Source organism: Agrilus planipennis, unplaced genomic scaffold (genome assembly GCF_000699045.2).
Source record: "Agrilus planipennis isolate EAB-ADULT unplaced genomic scaffold, Apla_2.0 scaffold79, whole genome shotgun sequence".
NCBI lineage: Eukaryota > Metazoa > Arthropoda > Insecta > Coleoptera > Buprestidae > Agrilus > Agrilus planipennis.
Genome location: NW_020442428.1, coordinates 921678 through 946461, shown reverse-complemented (window position 1 = coordinate 946461; position 24784 = coordinate 921678). Strand labels below are relative to the sequence as shown.

General features: G+C 38.0%; 1 protein-coding gene across 4 annotated transcripts in view; it reads left to right on the top strand.

The window, feature by feature from the left end:
- The window catches only part of LOC108734630 (long-chain-fatty-acid--CoA ligase 1), a 115048-nt gene that overhangs the window by 14953 nt on the left and 75311 nt on the right, over positions 1-24784 (top strand). The window contains exon 1 of one of the 4 annotated variants that reach the window (XM_025980245.1): positions 17589-18034. The exons of the other annotated variants lie outside the window; for them this stretch is intronic. Coding sequence (XP_025836030.1) covers positions 17911-18034 — 124 coding nt within the window. The 5' untranslated portion in view covers positions 17589-17910. Of the gene's footprint in view, positions 1-17588; positions 18035-24784 lie in introns of those variants that run through there. 4 annotated transcript variants of the gene reach the window in all.

Below are 24784 nucleotides of genomic sequence, written 5' to 3'. Positions count from 1 at the left end.
CTCAGCATTTGCCTAAGTGATCCAAGGAAACCACAGAAAAACTTGGACCAAGGCAGACGGACCCGGAATCGAACCGGCGTCCTCCCGAATGCTAAGCAATGGACTAAACCTCTAGGCCATACCACTCCGGGTTCAGAATATCCCTTTTTAAAACTTTTTGGGTGTTTCATTTCCACCAGCCAGTAATGCTGGTGGGCGGCAAGTCCCTCTGGACTACGCCGGAAGGTAAGGCGGAAGGCCCTCTTCAACCTGCTTTCAGGAATCGTGGGAATAGGTGGGTGGTGGTTCGGGTGAGAAAGTTGAGACGGACGAAATGAAGACAGAAGAGAATGAAAGATTATCTATGGAATATTACTGGCCCAGCATTTGCCTAAGTGATCCAAGGAAACCACAGAAAAGGTTGGACCAAGGCAAACAGACCCGGAATTGAACCGGCGTCCTCCCGAATGCTAAGCAATGGTCTAAACCTCTAGGCCATGCCGCTAGGTGTTTAAAATCTTAAAAGTACACACATTTACTCCAACCCCCACAATAACGATGGAAACAGTAGAAATGGTTGATACCTGAAAGTACATCTGACTCTGAAGTTACCAATTCAGGTACCAACATTCCGAGAAAAACCAGATAATAAAATTAATTTAGCTGGTCGTAACAATTTGCATTTATGACTAGGGAACAACATTTATTTACAAAAAGTACAGATAGCAAGCAATAAAATCTAAGAATTATACTAAAGATAAACATAAACTAGATACTAGAAGATGTTTTCGTAACACCGAACACTAGAAACACATTAGAAACTCCTTGTTTTAAATATTTATTAACGTAGACACAATACAATTGTTACACCAAACCTTAGCTTCATCAGATGGTGTTGAAGAATTTAAAGAAACCACCGTGGTTTTATCTAATTGTAAAATAAGCTTAAAAAGAGTTTTCTTGCTTAGGAGTTTCACATTTGTAGAAAGAGCAACAGGCAGTTATGAAACTTGAGCNACATAAACTAGATACTAGAAGATGTTTTCGTAACACCGAACACTAGAAACACATTAGAAACTCCTTGTTTTAAATATTTATTAACGTAGACACAATACAATTGTTACACCAAACCTTAGCTTCATCAGATGGTGTTGAAGAATTTAAAGAAACCACCGTGCGATTTATTCGCACAGGCTCAGTCATATCTATTAGTTCCATTATTAATTTATTTATACATGGTACCTGTATCCAATTATTGATATACGAAGACAGTATATGAATTTATTTGTTGCGTGTGCGCCGCTGTTCAACAGGCCAATTCGCCGGTTAATTTTTGGACTATTTGTATTTGTACGTAATATTCGCGCAAGGTTTTTGACCCAAGCGAAAACACCATAAAAACAATTGAAGGTCCGAGTTACCGTTCGTTGTTATTGTTGCTACAGCGCCGGTTTGAGGTATTGCAAAATTTGCAACCGAGTTTTCTACAACCAGAAGAACCGCATGACTAAAGGGGATCAAAGAACTCGGTGTTTTGATGTTATCGTTGCTACTTCATCCTTCGATATACTGTTACGTGAAATGATATTAGGACACATTCATACGTACGTACGTGTGTTACAGCCAATGAAAAATCCGTATTATTGTTTTTCAGCAGTGAATTTTGATAACCAAAAATAACTAAGTGCGAATCGGATTCGCGCACCTAGGAAGGGCCCGTACAACGTTGCAGGCCTTTTTTGGATGTAATTACAAGTTTACGGTTTCCGGATTATCTCCTTTATTTATGTTAAAAGACATTACTTCTTACCAAATCTCATGACTAGGGAAGTCATCTATATCTTTTAATTGTTTTGACATAGAAGTTTGATTTCTTTACAGCTCCTAAAGGGATTGCGGACCTGAATATTTGACATTAATTTCAACTTGATACCTCCACTCGAAAAAGGGCCCTGGCTGGTAGAAATTCGGACAACGAAGTGATCCTATAAGGATTTCTTTTTCCTTTTGAAGTACAGATCCCTAAAAGTACGAGATCTGTTCAAAAAGTATCGCGTATTTTGAATTTCCGCGGGTTAGGTATAATCGATTTTCAATTTTTTTTGTGGCGTTATGTTGTTGCTCATGTCTCTCACTTATATATCGACAGATGTTGAATATTCAGTTAATTTTTGACAGCTGCTTTGCTTGGACGTGTTTTGGCTATTCTTCTATTTTTGCCTATTCCAAAAAATGGATCAAAGAATCTGTATCAAATTTTGTGTGAAAACAAAATTAACTGTGCGGACGCATTACGAATGTTGACTGTAGCATATGGTGATGCTACCATGGATCGAAACAACATTTACGTGGTACAAAATGTTCTTAGAGGGCCGAGAAGATGAGAACGTCGAAGGGCGTGTTGGACGTCAACAATAGACGAAAACAATAATGACATGAAGAAACTAGTATTGGCCAATTGTCGAATAACCGTTAGAGAAGTTGCTGAGAAGCTAAACATATTAATTGGCTCCTGTCATTTGATTTTTACCAATGATTTGGGCATGAGACGGGGCGCCGCTAAATTTGTACCAAAATTGCCCAATTTCGACCAAAAAACAGCATCGCTTTAACATTGCTAAGGAACTGTTGGACCCTGTCCGCGACGACCCAAATTTACTCCAGAGTGTCATAACCGGTGACGAATCATGGGTTTATGGTTATGACGTGGAAACCAAAGCTCAGTCATCTCATTGAAAGCTGTCGCACGAACCAATACAGAAAAAAGCGCGTCAAGTTAGACCGAAGATGAAAGTTTTGCTTACAGTTTTTTAGGGGCGTGGTGCATCATCAATTCTTGCCATAGGGTAGAACAATCAATAAGGAATATTACCTTCAAGTTTTGCGCAATTTTCACCAACCAATCCGCCATAAAGGCCCGGATTTGTGGAAGTCTACCAACTGAAACCGTTGACCGTTTTAGGATTAATTAAAGTCCTTTTCAGCCGAGCTGAAACATATATGTCGTGTAGAACTAGCGTTACCAATCGTCCTACATGTTGGAGAATGTCCTGCATTTGAGATCTACCGTCCTGCCTTCTGCAGGACGCGAAATGTCCTGAACATCACCATGCAGAGTAATAATAAGCAATTAAGCAGTTACAATTGAGCCTAATACAGGAAATTTTTATATTTTACAAATAAAGATGGATGTTACACGTTTGTTTCATAGGAAGGTAACCTGATTTGCAGTAAGGGCAACTCGAAAATTCATAGTTTACAAAAATAATGGCCTTCGTCCCTATCACAAAATGAACTATTATTAGGGTTCGACCTTTGGCTTTTACTTATTTTCACAAAAAAACAAGACGATTCTAGGATGGTGGCTCCCCTAAAACCGCCCTTCGGTGGTACTAATGTTGCCCTCCCTCCCTAAAACCATCACTGAGCCTTCTTAACGTTTCCAACCCTTGCCCAAACCCAAAAACAGTACAGATTATGATTCAATTTTATGTGAGAGGTAGGAGGACACATCACTTTTATAAGGATTGTATGGAACAAATGAGGTTAGGAAACCCAGGTATAGACCCTACTCTCTTATGCCAGGTAACAAACAAAAAAGATTTCTTTACACAAATCACTACGGGTTTATGAGATTACATTCATCATCAGTATAACTTTATTCATAACGGTCGTCTATCTATTTGCAAAATATGTGTAGGTGGAGGTCGGAGGTGTCCCTTTTAAGTCACAAATCTGACATTTGAATTTTTACCACCTTACAAAGTAGATACCTCCTATGTAAAGGTTGTCAACCTTATGTACACATCTAAGTAAATACATGCAATAATAAAAACATTAATAAGTTTAAGTAGGTCGCGTTTTATGATTTTGTTTTATTTCCGCATGGCCAGCCTTGCAGCCCATCGATCTGCCGTTTAGTCGAATCTCTCTCATATTGTTGTCCAGTTTATTATTAAGCGAAACGTGTAATATTACCGCCTCCTACGACCATTCGACAACGGCAATCAGCAACAGCAATAGTAATGGCAACAAACGACCGTAATCGCAAAAGCGCTGATGAAATTGAGGTATGCGCTCGCCGTATAATAAACGTCCAATACCGTAATAGTAGATACCTACCAATTGTACTGTGTCGAGTCGGAATAGTTTTGAAAGTTTTTATGTCCAGTTTATATTACATTCATTATTCCGTGTCGTTTGGGTTCGTAACCAGTGTAGAAACGGTTTTTCGGAACCCGTAATCAACAAGAAACCTGTTAGATGCCACGTTACGTGATCGATCACCGTATATTATACCACATGCCAGTTGCAATTTTTTTATCGTCACTTGCACGATTGTTAATATATCTTTTTGTTTTATTACACAACCGGCTTTTGACAATGCTAAATGGGACAAGATGTTAAATATATGTACTTAAAAATGTAGGGATGAGTTACAAAGATAGAAGAGTGAGAGAGCAACAGCCAGTTATAGAGCTGCAGCTGCAACGTAGAGAAGTAAAAATTAGGAAGGGAGTCAGACAGGGATGCACACTGTCACCGCTACTTTTTAATCTGTACATCGAAGACGCGATCAACATCATTAAAGACAGTACAACTGTAGGGATAGATGTGCAAGGGCAAAAGATTAGTATGCTTAGATTTGCAGATGATATAGCAGTATTAGCATCTAGCAAGGAGGACCTAGAGATAGCTTTAAATAAAATGGAAGCGGTACTGACAGATCAGTACTGTATGAAAATAAATAAAAGTAAAACTAAAATACTGGTATGCAAGGGAAGAAAAAGTAGGGAAAGAGCGAATATAAAGATAGGAGACGAAAAATTAGAAGAAGTGGCTGATTTTAGATACCTAGGAAGTCAGATAAGTGAGGATGGAAGGAGTAGTAGGGATATAAAGCAGAGGATAGCGCAGGGTCGTGTCGCCTTTAATAAAAAGAAGTCACTTCTATGCTCGCGAACGGTTAATTTAGAAATTCGAAAAAGGTTGTTAAAGGTGTATGTTTGGAGCACGGCGCTGTACGGGTGCGAAACATGGACAGTGGGCGCGGCGGAAAAGAAAAGGTTAGAAGCGTTCGAAATGTGGTGTTACAGGCGAATGATGAGGATACCGTGGATAGAGAAGGTTAGAAATGAAGAGGTATTAGAAAGAGTAAGAGAACAAAGGACTCTATGGAAGTCAATAAGAAATAGGCGAGATAGGTTAGTAGGGCACTTTCTCAGGCATGAAGGTCTAGTCAGAGACATATTAGAGGCAGAAACGGGAGTTAGGAGGGGTAGAGGTAGACCTAGATTAGATTACTGTTCGCAAATAGTTAAGGATGTGGGTTGTTCTAGTTTTAGACCGAGCGGCATGGCCTAGAGGTCTAGACCATTGCTTAGCATTCGGGAGGACGCCGGTTCGATTCCGGGTCCGTCTGCCTTGGTCCAAGTTTTTCTGTGGTTTCCTTGGATCACTTAGGCAAATGCTGAGGCAGTAATATTCCACAGATAATCTTTCACTCTCTTCTGTCTTCATTTCGTCCGTCTCATCTTTCTCACCCGAACCACCACCCACCCATTCCCACGATTCCTGAAAGCAGGCTGAAGAGGGCCTTCCGCCCTACCTTCCGGCGTAGCCCGGAGGGACTGACCGCCCACCAGCATTACTGGCTGGTGGGAATGAAACACCCAAAAGTTTTTTTTTCTAGTTTTAGAGAAATGCGAAGGTTAGCTCATGATAAAAAGGAGTGAAGGTGCGTGTCTAATCAGTTTTAGAACTGACGACCCTATGATGATGATACAAAATTGTTTTGGGAAAATTATGAGCCACTCTGTATAATTTTTATCGGAATATTTGTCTCAAAAATTAGAACTTAAACTAAATAAATTGGTTTACAACTCTGCGAGCCACAGTGTTAATTTAGTTGCATATGAAAGTATTCTATCCTGTCGTACAATGTTAATAATACGAATATCCTACAGCAGTATTTTTACTTGTATTGCTTCAGCATCAACCTTGCGATAGTTGCGAAATTGCTCGTGTTTTATTTTTACTTAAGTATTTGTTGAATCCGTTTATAAAGGAAGCATCTTTATGTATAAATAAATGCTAATGCTTATTTCCTCTTTCCTGTTACTACTTTCGTATCCAAGTTTCCAAATACACGTTCCAGGACTATATTTGGTTATTCAAATTATAAGCCAAACTGCGCACAGTGAAATACGCCGATTTAGGGACATATTAGATTAGATTACTGGTCGCAAATAGTTAGGTACAATATCAGATGTTGTAGTTTTAGATAATCGCGAATATTGATTCAGGATAGCAAGGGGTGTGAAGATTGACTCATCATGACCGCAAAAGGTGAAAATTTGGGTCTAACCAGTCTTCGGACTGACGACAGTGTGATGGTGACGCAGACAGTAGATCAACCCTTAGTCCTCAGTCCCTACGTAACGGGTGGCCTGATAGCTCCCCCCTGCTTCATCCATTACGTGACGCGAGAATTTTGGAAGTTTCAGAAATTAATTGAAGAAAGGTTTTTTAACTTCCAATAATTCAATTCAGTTCTTTCTTACACCTGGAAGGGCTAAAAAATAAGAGAGTTTACCAAATTTTATTAGTCTTGAAATTCATTGTATAGCTGAGGATTTTAATAAATGAATGATGTGACAAGGTTTCTTACTCTTGATAGGTCGGACAAAGTTTTCGTACAGGTTGTCAAAGATGTCGTTTGTTCACACAGCTGTCGAATTTCGAAAAACAAATAAACAGAAAGAAAGACAACCACGACAACGCTCACTTCGTTTGTGTTGCCTTTTTCCATCATAACCTTCATTGTGTGTGTTTGGTAGACAGAATATTTTGCCACTTTTAAACATTTTATAGTTTTTAGAATTTGCTGCTTGGAGCGTACACTTCAGTATAACTTAATGGCCAAAATTTCCGAATTGTATACCGGAGTAACGGTGTAAGAATAATAATTTAAAAGAAAAATGTCAATAGCTCAGACTCAATATAATTTTCTGCATCTGTGTGTGGGTATCCCAACAGACGATTTTGGAAAAATATCACCATCTTTACTCGATAAAACAATCAATCCCATCAATGTAACGGTGAATACGGTAATACAAATTACGTTCTGCCAAACAATAACATTTAGTAGGTACTGCGTTCTCCCTCTGTCCCCATTTCCAATTCCTCCCTACGCCATTGATCTCGAAGGTGCATGCTAACTAATCGTAAGTAAGTAGGTGTTAGTCCACGCTCTGAATACCTGTTTCCGCAAAATATATGTTTCGTGCTTTTCCGAGCAATACGTTATTCGCTAACGCAAAGCTGCTCAAATGGAATATGGAGAAATAATGAGAGAAAGAGAGGATGGTTGAGGAGATAAAGAGAGACAGCGGTGGCCTCCAATTTACAAGATGCTGGCGCTCCGCGTCATCATTATTGTAGCAATTCCGCGATCTGATTGTGAGCCGAGGTGAACGACCGGCTCAGTTGGTCACTGTACCAACACAACGGAGCCATGAAGAGGACGCAGGCGGAAGACCAGGCAACCGACTTGCGACTCGACCGAGCCCCAATACGTCATCACCATTTAATATGTTAATAACACACCACACGCCGTTTCGTATGGCTCATTGTTGTTTGCCATATTCGGAAGACACTGATGATCTAAAGTATCTTAAGAACGATAAAGCACTAATGTTGTTTATTCGGATTTTTCCTAGAAGGACCTCGGGATAATTTGCAATTCCAATTACATTTATTCCTATCGGGAATAGGATCGACAAAAGCTTTTCTATTTCATTCCCACCAGCTACTAATACTGATGGACGGACTGTACTTTCGACCTACATTATAGGTCTAAGGAATTGCCGCATGGGTAGGCGGAAAGCCCTCTGCGGTTTCCTTTAAGGAACCCTGGGAACGAGTGGGTAGTGGCTGGGGAGAGACGGATGATACGAACGAAGTAGAGGCAAAAAAGAAGTGAAATATTTTATCTATCTGATAATACTGTAATAATACAGTACTCAGGGTGGCAAAGATCATGAGGATCTGTATGGTACTCTGATTCACAATAGTGCGATGTGAAGGAAATGGGAAACCACCACATTATGATATCCCAAGAAAAACAAACAGAACTCAAATCATGACATCCTCTGGGGTAAAGCACCCTGAACGTAAACTAGTTCCTCATTTGGATGTCCGGAAGGGGACTACCTCGGGTGATGTCATCGATAAGTGTAATAGGGGAAGGTGCAATATTTCACGAGTCGGAGCGTCGAATGTAAGAACAATGAAGCAAGTAGGAAAATAAGAGAATTTGAATGTTTAGATGAATAGACTATAGATTACAATTAGATATAGTAGGCATTAGTGAAGTCCGAAACTACATCAGATCCTTGATGGATTTTACACTGCATAGCTGTGGTTTTCCAAAACCGATTCCTCTCTATCTCGTAAGTACAAAATATTTTTATCACTTCAACCATATGATGCTGCATTATATATGGAATGTTTCTGTATTGTGAATTAATTGAGTTAGCTAATTGTTATTCAGAATTTTATGCCATTTATGAGGAATTTCGTATTTCTTTTATACCATCTCGTCGTTTCATAAATAATTTCTTGTCTGAAAACCTTTACTTGTTTTATCTCTTTAAGTTCAGCGTCCTGAATGCACAAGTACCTTGGCATAAATTAATCGCAATTCCATCATCGTGTCTTCAAACAGCACACAGATCAGTTTCAGCAACAAGGAGTGGCACCGCGTCCACTAATTTCCGTATCTCTTCAACAACGACGGACATTCCGAACAATCTCCTCTTTAATCAATCTTTTCCAGTTCCGCTCCATTATTAGTGCCGCTCCTTTCGCGGAAAGCTCGCCGACACGTCACGGCACGAACTCGGCCTGTCGGGCCGGGATCGTTCTGCACTTAACCTACCAAATGTGGAACGCACCAACGAGGGTGCATAACCGAAGGCGATCAACGGTCTTCCATTGTTAACGGAATTAACGCAGTTGAAGCGCTGCGGCTTGCTTGCGGCATAGGTCGCGCTCAGTTGGCCCGGGTTGGGCTTGGGCCAGTTAGAACGGGTTAGAACGACGTGGCCAAAACTGATTTATCTGACGATGAAACAGAATCATCCAGATGTAGACGCGTTTCACTGGAACACACGAAACAGTGACTGCGTTCAATATACAGGTACTTACGTTTTGAGAAAAATTTTGATTTCTGATTATTTAATATAAGAAAAGGTTAGAAGCGTTGGAAATATGGTGTCACATTCAAATGATGGGTATGCCATGGATAGAGAAGGTTAGAAATGAGGAGGTATTAGAAAAAGTAGGAGAACTGAGGGCGTTATGGGTGTCAGTAACGAATATTAGGCGAGAGAGGTTGGTATGACACCTTCTCAGGTATGAAGGGCCAGTTGGAGACATATTTGAAGCACAAACAGGAGTTCAGAGGACTGGAGGTAGAGCTAGGATAGGATAGGATATAGTGAAGGTGTGAACACCCTATGATGATGATACTGATGATGATGATGATATGATTTCCAAGGGTATACCATGGATAGAGAAAGTTAGAAATGAGGAGTAAAGAATATTACGCGAGACAGGTTGGTATGACACCTTCTCAGGCATGAACGGCCAGTTGGAGACATATTTGAAGCACAAACAGGAGGACTGAAAGTAGACCTAGGATAGGATAGGAAATAGTGAAGGTGTGAACACCCTATGATGATGATGATATGATTTCCAAGGTGACACTATCATATGAATATTGCTACAATGTAAATTATGTTACGTTCTCTTGATATTTTCGAAGCATTTCTTAATTTAATAATAAGCACCATCATCAACTCATATATTCCATAAAGAACAAAAATTATAGAAATAAGCGAATCAGCCTACTGCATCACGTATTTTGCGTTTGTCAAAAAGGATATTCCGCAGAATTCGATTATATGTGGGCATCATAAGGGTGGCTCCAGCTGGGGCGTCTGCCCGCGCAAGTTCTTAAACAGTCTACCTACTCCATTGCATTTTTCCTAATGAAGTTTTATTTATTTCCTTACATGCTGTTTGCATTATTATTTGCCAGACGCCACTTGCTGCCACCGGCTGCTAAATATTGAGCTGGTAGGAGAAGATATTATTATCTAATTTGTTATCCCTAAGCAAAAATTTCCAGTCTCTCAGAGTCTTTCAGCGTCCTTGAGAGCGTTTTTATTAATCTCTCACAGTCTCTGTATGAGAGACTCGAACGATAAAATTGTTAATTCAGAGATTCGAGTCTCTCGTTCAGAGATTTGAATCTCTCGTTCAGAGATTTGAATCTCTCGTTCAGAGACTGGATACGAAATGAGGATCTCTCTATGAGTGACTCTAGTCTCTCGTTCAAAGACTGGATACGAAATGAGGATCTCTCTATGAGCGACTCGACTCTCTCGTTCAGAGACGCTAAACAGTTTTTTTGACAGTCTCTCTCAGCCACGCCAGAGAGACTTGATGAGAGACGGAGACGGGAGTCTCGCTTGAGAGACTGAACATTTTTATCTCGGGATATTAAGGTACCTAATGAATTATTGTGTCACCCTGTACACCGTAATCATGTAAACCTGATCCCTACAACTGAAAAGACACGTTCGTCTTTATGTAAACGTATACGTATATCGTATAAAGTTCCGCGATAAAACACCAACATGGAACTGAGAGCTGGCACCACGAAGTCGGATGAAAGTCGTAGCGAGTCCCAAGCCCCAAGATTTACAAGCCTCGCGCTCGTAGATAAGGAACAGTCGTAATTTTTGTTGCTTTTTCCGCAAAAATTGACTTTCTCTCATTTAAATACAATATGTACTGTACACCTTTCCTTAACCGATCGGCCAGTTAGATCAGCTGCTGGTTTCCTTATTAATCCTTCATGTGTATACAATGTCGATATACACATACGTAGGCATACAATGCATTCGGTACAAATGCTTCATGATCAAACGTAATAACAGTTACAATACTTCGACTTTGAGATAAGGCAACTGGGTATGACACCCTTGAGGCCCATATGGGCAAGATCCTAGTATTATGATTGAGAAAAACCACAAGGAATAATTTGTTTTTGGACGACTCGGTTAATGTTTTGGATTTTAAATGATCTGAATCAAAAATTGTATCAGTTTAGAAAAAAACAAAAATTGGGTGTTTCATTCCCACCAACTACTAATGCTGGTCGGCGGGAAATCCCTCCCGACTGCGCCGGAAGGTAGGGCGGAAGGCCCTCTTCAGCCTGCTTTCAGGAATCGTGGGAATGGGTGGGTGGTGGTTCGGGTGAGAAAGTTGAGACGGACGAAATGAAGACAGAAGAGAATGAAAGATTATCTATGGAATATTACTGGCCCAGCATTTGCCTAAGTGATCCAAGGAAACCACAGAAAAGGTTGGACCAAGGCAAACAGACCCGGAATTGAACCGGCGTCCTCCCGAATGCTAAGCAATGGTCTAAACCTCTAGGCCATGCCGCTAGGTGTTTAAAATCTTAAAAGTACACACATTTACTCCAACCCCCACAATAACGATGGAAACAGTAGAAATGGTTGATACCTGAAAGTACATCTGACTCTGAAGTTACCAATTCAGGTACCAACATTCCGAGAAAAACCAGATAATAAAATTAATTTAGCTGGTCGTAACAATTTGCATTTATGACTAGGGAACAACATTTATTTACAAAAAGTACAGATAGCAAGCAATAAAATCTAAGAATTATACTAAAGATAAACATAAACTAGATACTAGAAGATGTTTTCGTAACACCGAACACTAGAAACACATTAGAAACTCCTTGTTTTAAATATTTATTAACGTAGACACAATACAATTGTTACACCAAACCTTAGCTTCATCAGATGGTGTTGAAGAATTTAAAGAAACCACCGTGCGATTTATTCGCACAGGCTCAGTCATATCTATTAGTTCCATTATTAATTTATTTATACATGGTACCTGTATCCAATTATTGATATACGAAGACAGTATATGAATTTATTTGTTGCGTGTGCGCCGCTGTTCAACAGGCCAATTCGCCGGTTAATTTTTGGACTATTTGTATTTGTACGTAATATTCGCGCAAGGTTTTTGACCCAAGCGAAAACACCATAAAAACAATTGAAGGTCCGAGTTACCGTTCGTTGTTATTGTTGCTACAGCGCCGGTTTGAGGTATTGCAAAATTTGCAACCGAGTTTTCTACAACCAGAAGAACCGCATGACTAAAGGGGATCAAAGAACTCGGTGTTTTGATGTTATCGTTGCTACTTCATCCTTCGATATACTGTTACGTGAAATGATATTAGGACACATTCATACGTACGTACGTGTGTTACAGCCAATGAAAAATCCGTATTATTGTTTTTCAGCAGTGAATTTTGATAACCAAAAATAACTAAGTGCGAATCGGATTCGCGCACCTAGGAAGGGCCCGTACAACGTTGCAGGCCTTTTTTGGATGTAATTACAAGTTTACGGTTTCCGGATTATCTCCTTTATTTATGTTAAAAGACATTACTTCTTACCAAATCTCATGACTAGGGAAGTCATCTATATCTTTTAATTGTTTTGACATAGAAGTTTGATTTCTTTACAGCTCCTAAAGGGATTGCGGACCTGAATATTTGACATTAATTTCAACTTGATACCTCCACTCGAAAAAGGGCCCTGGCTGGTAGAAATTCGGACAACGAAGTGATCCTATAAGGATTTCTTTTTCCTTTTGAAGTACAGATCCCTAAAAGTACGAGATCTGTTCAAAAAGTATCGCGTATTTTGAATTTCCGCGGGTTAGGTATAATCGATTTTCAATTTTTTTTGTGGCGTTATGTTGTTGCTCATGTCTCTCACTTATATATCGACAGATGTTGAATATTCAGTTAATTTTTGACAGCTGCTTTGCTTGGACGTGTTTTGGCTATTCTTCTATTTTTGCCTATTCCAAAAAATGGATCAAAGAATCTGTATCAAATTTTGTGTGAAAACAAAATTAACTGTGCGGACGCATTACGAATGTTGACTGTAGCATATGGTGATGCTACCATGGATCGAAACAACATTTACGTGGTACAAAATGTTCTTAGAGGGCCGAGAAGATGAGAACGTCGAAGGGCGTGTTGGACGTCAACAATAGACGAAAACAATAATGACATGAAGAAACTAGTATTGGCCAATTGTCGAATAACCGTTAGAGAAGTTGCTGAGAAGCTAAACATATTAATTGGCTCCTGTCATTTGATTTTTACCAATGATTTGGGCATGAGACGGGGCGCCGCTAAATTTGTACCAAAATTGCCCAATTTCGACCAAAAAACAGCATCGCTTTAACATTGCTAAGGAACTGTTGGACCCTGTCCGCGACGACCCAAATTTACTCCAGAGTGTCATAACCGGTGACGAATCATGGGTTTATGGTTATGACGTGGAAACCAAAGCTCAGTCATCTCATTGAAAGCTGTCGCACGAACCAATACAGAAAAAAGCGCGTCAAGTTAGACCGAAGATGAAAGTTTTGCTTACAGTTTTTTAGGGGCGTGGTGCATCATCAATTCTTGCCATAGGGTAGAACAATCAATAAGGAATATTACCTTCAAGTTTTGCGCAATTTTCACCAACCAATCCGCCATAAAGGCCCGGATTTGTGGAAGTCTACCAACTGAAACCGTTGACCGTTTTAGGATTAATTAAAGTCCTTTTCAGCCGAGCTGAAACATATATGTCGTGTAGAACTAGCGTTACCAATCGTCCTACATGTTGGAGAATGTCCTGCATTTGAGATCTACCGTCCTGCCTTCTGCAGGACGCGAAATGTCCTGAACATCACCATGCAGAGTAATAATAAGCAATTAAGCAGTTACAATTGAGCCTAATACAGGAAATTTTTATATTTTACAAATAAAGATGGATGTTACACGTTTGTTTCATAGGAAGGTAACCTGATTTGCAGTAAGGGCAACTCGAAAATTCATAGTTTACAAAAATAATGGCCTTCGTCCCTATCACAAAATGAACTATTATTAGGGTTCGACCTTTGGCTTTTACTTATTTTCACAAAAAAACAAGACGATTCTAGGATGGTGGCTCCCCTAAAACCGCCCTTCGGTGGTACTAATGTTGCCCTCCCTCCCTAAAACCATCACTGAGCCTTCTTAACGTTTCCAACCCTTGCCCAAACCCAAAAACAGTACAGATTATGATTCAATTTTATGTGAGAGGTAGGAGGACACATCACTTTTATAAGGATTGTATGGAACAAATGAGGTTAGGAAACCCAGGTATAGACCCTACTCTCTTATGCCAGGTAACAAACAAAAAAGATTTCTTTACACAAATCACTACGGGTTTATGAGATTACATTCATCATCAGTATAACTTTATTCATAACGGTCGTCTATCTATTTGCAAAATATGTGTAGGTGGAGGTCGGAGGTGTCCCTTTTAAGTCACAAATCTGACATTTGAATTTTTACCACCTTACAAAGTAGATACCTCCTATGTAAAGGTTGTCAACCTTATGTACACATCTAAGTAAATACATGCAATAATAAAAACATTAATAAGTTTAAGTAGGTCGCGTTTTATGATTTTGTTTTATTTCCGCATGGCCAGCCTTGCAGCCCATCGATCTGCCGTTTAGTCGAATCTCTCTCATATTGTTGTCCAGTTTATTATTAAGCGAAACGTGTAATATTACCGCCTCCTACGACCATTCGACAACGGCAATCAGCAACAGCAATAGTAATGGCAACAAACGACCGTAATCGCAAAAGCGCTGATGAAATTGAGGTATGCGCTCGCCGTATAATAAACGTCCAATACCGTAATAGTAGATACCTACCAATTGTACTGTGTCGAGTCGGAATAGTTTTGAAAGTTTTTATGTCCAGTTTATATTACATTCATTATTCCGTGTCGTTTGGGTTCGTAACCAGTGTAGAAACGGTTTTTCGGAACCCGTAATCAACAAGAAACCTGTTAGATGCCACGTTACGTGATCGATCACCGTATATTATACCACATGCCAGTTGCAATTTTTTTATCGTCACTTGCACGATTGTTAATATATCTTTTTGTTTTATTACACAACCGGCTTTTGACAATGCTAAATGGGACAAGATGTTAAATATATGTACTTAAAAATGTAGGGATGAGTTACAAAGATAGAAGAGTGAGAGAGCAACAGCCAGTTATAGAGCTGCAGCTGCAACGTAGAGAAGTAAAAATTAGGAAGGGAGTCAGACAGGGATGCACACTGTCACCGCTACTTTTTAATCTGTACATCGAAGACGCGATCAACATCATTAAAGACAGTACAACTGCAGCAATAGATATATACAAGGGCAAATGATTAGTATGCTTAGACTTGCAGATGATATAGCAGCATTAGCATCTAGCAAGGAGGAGTTAAAGATAGCTTTAAATAAAAAGGAAGTGGTATTGACAAAACAGTATAGTATGAAAATAAATAAAAGTAAAACTAAAATACTGGTATGCCACAGAAGAAAAAGTAGGGAAAGAGCGAATATAAAGATAGGAGACGAAGAATTAGAAGTGGTCGATTTTAGGTATCTAGGAAGTCAGGGCGGAAGAAGTAGTAGGGATATAAAGCAGAAGCGCAGGATGGTGTCGCCTTCAATAAAAAGAAGTCACTAATACGCTCGCGAACGGTTCATTTACAAATTCAAAAAAGGTTTTTAATGGTGTATGTTTGGAGCGCAGCGCTGTACGGATGCGAAATATGGACAGTGAGCACGGCGGAAAAGAAAAGGTTAGAAGCGTTTGAAATGTGGTGTTACAGGCGAATGATGAGGATACCGTGGATAGAGAAGGTTATAAATGAAGAGGTATTAGAAAGAATAGGAGAACAGAGGATCCTATGGAAGTCAATAAAAAATAGGCGAGATAGGGTGGTAGGACACCTTCTCAGGCATGAAGGTCTAGTCAGAGACATATTAGAAGCAGAAACAGGAGTTAGGAGGGGTAGAGATAGACCTAGATTAGATTACTGTTCGCAAATAGTTAAGGATGTGGGCTGTTCTAGTTTTAGGGAAATGAGAAGTTTCGCTCAGGGTAGGAAAGAGTGGAGGTACGTGTCCAACCAGTCCTACGACTGTCGACTTTATGATGATGACATAACTCGTTAGAACCGTCGATATTCATATTTATAATAATTCTTTGATTGAACTGACGAGCTTTTCCAGAGTTCCTTCCATGCTGGATCCAGTTTCAGTTCACCTAGTGGCCGCGAACCTTTTCGAATTCATCATAGCGCCATTGAAGGGAATGGTGAAATTAGTCGTTATAATCGTAGGTAGGCAATCACTATAATATAACCCAGAAAACGTTTAAACATTTTATTTATGATACTGACGAATACATTACCTTAACTTAATAGCAAGATTCGTGCATTCGCATGCGGTATATGCAGGTGCAGTAAACTACTCAATTCTATGTAAACTCTTCATTTTAGGACTATAATAATTCTTAGATTGTATACGGAAACAATTTACCATTTTTTGGCATTTCGTTTATGGAGACATTGACTGGTGAAATGTTACCGTTATAATCGTAATTAACTGTAGCTACTCAGTTACCATAAAATAATATGCAAAAAAGTTAAAGCATTTTAATTATAATAGTATAGCAGGGAATACATTACATTAACTCATTAGCAAGATTTGCGCATTCGGATGGAGTATATGCAAGTGCAGTAGACTGGTAGATCCGACGTGGCCTCTTCCCTATTCGAGTACGATAACAATTCTTCACTTTTTAGTATGTTGCCTATAGCCACACAAAAGGGACTTCTAAAATTTGGCATTTATAATCGTAGATTACTTTACCTAATCACTATTATATAATATACAAAAACATTTAAGAGTTTCTAATTATAATAATAGCGAATACATTACATTAACTCACCTTACGTGATCTCTTCACTATTCGTGGACGGCCCAAAGCAGATGCAATAATTTTATAATTATAATAAACGAAGAAATACTTTTTTTACGCCAAATTTCTTCATTATGCATATTTATTTTGTGAGAGAAATAATTCCGAAAACTGCTTAGAAAAATAGGTGAAGAGCCCCTTCACCTACTTCTCCTGACTATCTGCCACTGGTTCTGATGATGGTTGTACAGACTAAATATACATCAGTATGATTAAATGAGTCTACGTAGTGTGCAAAATGTTGTTTTTAACTGTTGCGTTTTGGTGATTAATAAAAATTGAACTTAACCCAATTAAACGTTACTCAACTTTTGTATTAAAATGACCTCTTCGTTTGACCCACGACGTCTCTTCGGACATAATTGTACCATACGTTTGTAAGTATGACACAGGCCCGTTGGATGGTGTAAAAGAGACTTCTTCTCGCACCAATGGCCCCTGAGGAGCGACGGATATGGTCCATCGTTCTTTCTCCGATTCTCGCAACACTATCCATCGTAAAGAGATCTTTAGCCGTGGACGAGCGCTCACCACCAACCTCGACCATTGTCACTCGCGTGCCCGCCTGCTTGATCGTCGACCGGCAACGGCTAAACATACAGCCGCCGGCTCGGTCGTAACAGCCTCCCTAGATTTACGTACTTTCTTCGGCATTGTTGTTTTGTTTTGTTATTAACTTATTAACTATAACAATCGTTTGTTATTATCTATTGTTTCCGTTTACGTCTCTAAATACTGCGATTGTTTCAGTTAATGTTATCTATGTTAATTACCGTTTGTCGCGGGAGGCCGTGATTTGAATGGCAACGATACCTGTACATATAAAAATGTAATATTGACGATTATTGATTTGTTTTGATCTAACGGTTCGTTCTGGTTGGTTGCTAAAAGGGTTTTTTTAAAGTGTGTGGTGTTGTGTCGTGGTGATATTACAATGAAGGAGAGTATCGTGAAAACTGCGAAAAACTATTTTCGCGCACAAGAAATCGGTGCCGAGAAAGGAAATAATAAGAAGAAAAGCACAGAGAAAATGAAATACAAGAGGCGGTGGAGAAATAGTAAGTCCATAATAGTCAAGTAAGGTTTCTGAAAAAAAAACTGTTTGGATTTATTGGAAAACCGATTACTTTAAATCAATTGGAAGATTTATGTTGGTCAATTGAAATAAACTGTAATACAGATTTATGTGCGGTGGGATTTCTTTAAATATTTTAGTATTTATGGGGAAATGATGTTTTAAGAGAAATAAATGCAAAGACTAGATATACAGTGTGTTCACTTAAGTTGGCGGCATATGGGGAACATTCTTATTATTAATCATACGAAAAAAAGTTACTGTATAAAAAGTCGTGCATGGTCTAAAAGACATAATAACGTCACCAGTCTTATACAAAACAAAAAACAGTAAAGTCCCTTTATTTCTGAAAATAGCAAAAATCGTTATAAAGAAAAGTTGTTGAGAATTAAAAAGTATTTATAAATATGGAACTATAGCTATCGATTGCTAAAAATAATGATTTTGTATATTTCATCATATAGTTGCCCCACATGAGTGAATATATAACATGCACAATAACAATGTATCATAATTCTATAATGGGGAAATTCAAGCGTAGTCTACTAACCTCTCCCGTAGATTATTATGAAAACTTCAGGTCATTTTTTTTCGCCTGTGATAAACCAGCATTTAAATGCGATATCGGTTTTGAAAATATCGTATCTACTTGAACTGCTTTCTTAATAAATAACTAAATATATATGGATATGGATCAATATGAAAAATAATTGAAAGAAAAATTGTACTTATAATCCATTTATATTTTGTTTGTTTTTAATTGATGCCAGTTTAATTTTAACTTCCTTTGTAAAAAGAAATTCTTTGAAATCATTCGTAATCGTATCAAATTACCATGAGACTAGAGTAAAATCTGCTTTTGCTTAATAAGTACACACACAATTGCTTACTGGGCCAGAATTGCGCTCCGTAAGGTATAGATATTACAAACATATACATTATACAATAGTTAGTTCTTCAGTTTTATTGAACGTACAGTGTGTTTAATTGGATTTTTTTTAATTTTATTAATAAAAAATTGATTATGAATAATTGAGCTCGTCCGTAGGATGGTACCCATTGTAATCCATAGCGTCAATATTTTAATTTTGGCAACATTTTCATGATGTTTGTGTGTATATGCAACCAATTATACACTCGACTATAGACGTTTAGACCCACTCATTTTTTTTCCAACTGTTTAACTTTTACATCGATAACTTTGGTAACATTTTCATGATATGTATGCAACCAAGTATACACCCGAGTATGGACATTTAAACCCGCCCGCTTTTTTCTAACTGAGTATCTTTCATCCCAAATACGTCAACGATTCAGGTTAAACGATAGCATCCTGGATATCGAAAGTAGACCTGTGGCAGAAATAGATCTCTTAATTAAGCGTTTTAATAATCAACTAGTTAGAATATAATATTATAAGAGAAGATTTTCGCAACCATTATGAGTGCAAGGCAAAAACGGTATTTTTAACTTTTTAATGGGCAAGTATCTATTGAACCGCTTACAATAACAAGCTCTTTCAAATCGTACTCTATATGATAACACAAAATTCATAAAGGTTTTTTGAATGTAGCTAGGTACCTAAATTACTTCCTTTTGTCAATAAGTGCAAATTACATGGGTTAATCTCTAATAAAACGTATATATCTAATTTAATAGAGAAAATCAGTTGTAGCAGATGGACAAACGAATAAGTGAAAATTCCGTTAACCGTTTGATGTACGGATCCTCAAAATTAAACACTCTGTATAAAGGAATTAAACGTGTCTCAGCATGGATATGAAATAAAATGTTGTAGAATAACGGCAAATGTAAGTTTTAGCATTTTTAGACTTACGGTAGTAGTGCCTTACTATAATAAGTTTAAGCTCGTGCAGATGATGTAAGATGATAGGCTCAAGTGAATGAACTCTAGTTTAGGTAGCACGAATAAAAATACGCAATCTAGAATTCAGATCTAGGATCCAGCCGTGACGTCGAATTAGCGCTTTTAAAAGAACGAAGTGCCCGTTGAAACAACCGTATAATAATCATTACCCATTATACCAGTAGAACAAAAGTAACACTTACGGCGATTTGGAAACTGAACATACGGATAGTCTATTTGAATATATACATACAGTCAAAACCGTTTAGTACGACATCGTTTAGAACAACATACCGGTTATATTGACCAATATCATAGGTCCCGGCTGAATTGTGTTAGACCGCCTTATAAAAAACATTGGTTTTTACGACATTGCTTATTACGACAGATCTCTTTTAGCGACTACATTTAATTGATATTTTCGGATAAGTATATCTGTTAGAATGAGAAGCTGTATTGTAAACATTTGAATAGGTAACAGTATCCACATTTGGCATAGTAAATGACCATTAAGATCGCAAAATTAAACAAAAACGTGTCGAGTTTAGGGTCTGTTGTAATTCTCAGAATATCTACTACTGAAGCTTAGGTGTTTATTGATGTAGATAATTCTATTGCAATTTGTGCACCAGCTACGGAAGATGATATTGTACAAGAAGTTCAAAGGGAAAGGGACGAACAAGAAGAGACTGAGGAACAATTTACAGTGTCAACTTTGAATGATGGTCTTAATGTTGTCAGTGTATTACGAAAAATTGTTCTTTTTAATGAACAGTTTCAAGTGCAGGGAAATTATGAAGATATAGTAAATAAATTCAATGGAAACTACAGGTTGCGTACGCAGGACACAAGTATTCCAAACAGACTAAAATTACAGATTTTATTAATACAGAAAAATGGTAATTATATGTACGTTATGTCTTTTTACAATACATTTTATGTAAAATAAATAAAATGTAGTTTTATTTTCTATATGAATATATTAATCACATATTCAATAATAGGGTATTAGGTACTTAATAACAACGTCACCGGCTATTACGACTATCGGTTTTTACGACCAAATATGAGTAGTTCCTTCGGTGTCGTTAAACAGATTTTGACTGTATATGAAAATAAAATAATCGATCCTTCCAAACCTTTTGAACAATGCGTAACATCCCTCAAAATCAAATAAAAACAAATATTCCGTCTTTTAGAGCGATCTACTAAATACTCTGCACATCTATGCATTAGAATAATAAAACGTGGTTGATTGCCTAGTGCCTGATTCAATTTCATACAAAACATTTGTCAAAATGCTTTTAATTTTAATGTTCTTGTTAATATTTTATCTTTCACGAAAAATCGATACTAGCCGCTACATCTTTCTAACCTTTTGGATTTATGAGAACCAATCCCACAGTTGTTAAACTGATTTAAAGACAATGCACCTCAGAAAGGTCGTTACACTTCCAATTAAAACCGTGATCACTGAAGCACTTCTATATAATTAAAATTCATTTCGTCATTTGACAGAATCAATTGCCGTGGCATAAAATCCTGCAATTGTTACCACAATGGCTCTGGTTGAAGTTATCCGTTTTTGTGAAGAATTGTGAGTTAGCTCAACCGTATCAAATTGTGTCAAAGTTTTTCGTGATAATTAGTGTTATACACATAAACATATACATATCGATATTTAATTTTTTCGACTTTTTGATTAGTCGATATTTCTAATCAAGTAATAGTTACAGCCACATCGGCATGTGCTTTAGTTTCGGAGCCATCCAATTAGCCCATTTCCTAGACCACGTCTACCCGTGAAACTAAGGTTACCCGTAATCGATTACACTCATTATCTGGACAGCCCAAACGACATAAGTGTCAGGGGTCAGGGGATGGTGATGATCCCGTGAATTTGGGATGGTTTACCAATGCCGGAGTGCAAGTAACCCCACTGAGAGTGGGATTTCTCCCTTAAACAACCAACCAACGATAAAGACTTGCGCTCCATGAGGCTGTTAGGTTAGGTTAGGTTACGACCCGGCGGTTTTTGAGGTTGGACTAATAGTGACAGTGATTTTGGAAGATAGGGGTAGACAACTCGACGGGTGAACGAAGAATATCACTACGGGTACCAAGCCTGCTAAGTCTAGTACGGATTAGATAGGTGCCGTCCGCACCAAAGGGTGCTAGGAGGTCTTACTTATCTCCTAGGAGGAACTGATAGTGATGGTTGAATGTATTTTAATGTCATGCCGGGTAGTGGACCTCAAGGTAGGAATTTCCACGTCAATTAAAACAAACCGGTGGTAAAACCCTTTAGAAATTGCTAGTCCAATGGAGACCCAAAGAGGGGGTGTCCATTGTCCCCAGGGTGTCCACAAAAATGTTTCGTTTGGAAAAAATCAAACGAAAGTGAAGGCTAACAATCAACCACACAACCACTTCTATTTAAACAGTAATCAAGGCAGTTTTAATTCTCATTTTATATATATTATATTAGATCGGACGGTTAAAACCGAAAGGCCCTTTAGTATTATTTGATTCATTTTTGAAAACCTTTCTAGAAATACCAACCCCAGTATATTAAATAGTGACAATATACAATACAAGACTAAAGTGATTTTTTTCTTTCCCATTAATTTGTTTATTATCTTTTTTATTAATTTGACGTGAACTAACTTAACATCAGTAAACATATTTCTCAACTTCTGTTACCAACATAATAGTGAAACATCCGTATCTAAATATTACTGAATATTTATTAATTAATTTGTGTATATGTATGTATGTGGGCTTTCATTGTCTGTAAGGCTTAATAAGATACTCTTAACAATTGATTGATTTCAACAGTTGTAATAAGATTATTCATACGTTTAATCATAACTTAAAAAAAATGCAACTAACGTTGCATTATAGTATTGTATTTCTCGCCGTTGTCCCATTTGATTATTTGTAGAGGCAGGCATTAAATTGCAAAAAGCGATTTTAAATACGTAATATCAAACTGCGTTGTTTGCAAATTACTTTATTATCGTTATCTAGTGTTTGTAAAATAAATAAATTGTTTATGAACAAAAATAGGGTAGATATACTCGTACTTATTGGAACTGTTTGTTGTTGCTTGTTTTTTAAAAAAATTAGATGTTAACAGAAAAGAGTCAACTACAATAAAAACGGAATTTAAGCTTGTGATCGGGATCGTGATTTCGATCTTATATCATCATCTACGGATTAAAGGGCGGTTATCCACGAAGCGGATTATAAAACTGCGGCTGATCGATTGGGAGGGTAACGAACGGCACGGCATAGAGGTTTAGACTATTGCTTAGCATTCGGGATGACGCCGGTCCGATTCCGGGATTGTCTGCCTCGGTTTTTCTATAGTTTCCTTGGATGCAAATGCAGGGGCAATAATATTCCACATATAATATTTCATTCTCTTCTTTCTTCATTTCGTTCGTATCATCTTTCTCACCCGAACCACCACCCACCCATTCCCACGATTTCAGTATGATTAGTTTCTTGGACATCCGACCTTAGTGGTTTTTGGTTACTAATTCATTGAAACTACTGGACGTGGATAGTGAATTCCATCTTAATTGATGGGCAAGGGCCTTTTACTTAGGGTGGTTGTCCACGAAGCCGATCCAGTTGTGGTAGATTGAGATCGAATGGTAAGTATTACATCCACTTAAACGACTTTGATCGGCGAACGAAACTGAATTTTTTATTCCCTATGAAGTTGATCGCACACAGTTAAAGTATTTAGTTGAAATTTCGACTAACGGTGTAGTTATATAAGGAGAAGACGCAGGCTATGTCGATTTTAGTGGCAGTAATCGGGAAGGGACTGCATTTATGTGCGAACTTATGATGACAGATTCAAGTTCATGTCATGTACTGAATGTCAAAAAAGAGTTTTCTTGCACACGCAACGTCTGCATATGGCTATACCTAAGTCGAACAAATGTTGTTAAATATAAACATTCTGACCACTGAATTTTTATAAATAAACGTCAATATTTAATAGTCTAATTCTATACCATGATGTTCTTAAATTGGTGACCTTGACGTGGCATCAAGACATTGTCAACCTGGAGTTATCGTTTTCAAACAATTATCGAACTGCAGTCAAGCTTTTTTAAAGAACAATTCTCAAAGCTCTTCAACCATCATATACAGGTCCTCATGGAATCCTTGAATAAGACTACAATACAGTCACATCGAAAATTCGTAATAAACCAATGAAGGTTTCCGTCGATCGTGTGAAACCAGCTTTTGTATTTCGAGATAGTTTCTATGCCTGTTCCTGTCTTTGTGTCTGTTGCTATTTCTAATCCCGTCCCTGTCTCTACAACTGTTGCTGAGTTTGTCTCTGCAATACTCACACCAGTTCCCGAACGCATAGCGCGTTCCGACAAATAGTACGATTCAGAAAAATTTTTAATTTATATCCAAATTCTCTGACAAAGGATAGTGTGGCGGTATTACAATCAAACAAAAGGCTTTTAACGCTTGTTTATGTTAATGGGATATTTTTTTAATATGAATAATTCTAACTAATTTTATACCGTACTGTTTCTGAATGTACATCCCATGGTGCATCCATTGTTACAGTATCTGATAGAGTTATCATGCTTGTACCAGTTGTGTCTTCAAATGGTGTCGTTATTTGATATGATTTCGTGTAATAATAAATAATAGAATATACCACAAATGGCGCAGTAAACGCCATCTGTAGCACGATGCTACATTTTAGGATTACGTATGCTCCAACAAGGTCCACTTGTGTGGATATCTACTTGCTGAAAACGAATCCCGGCGTAGCCAACCTCAACGTGATAGGCACGTTAGCTTAATCGAATAAAATAATTCGAA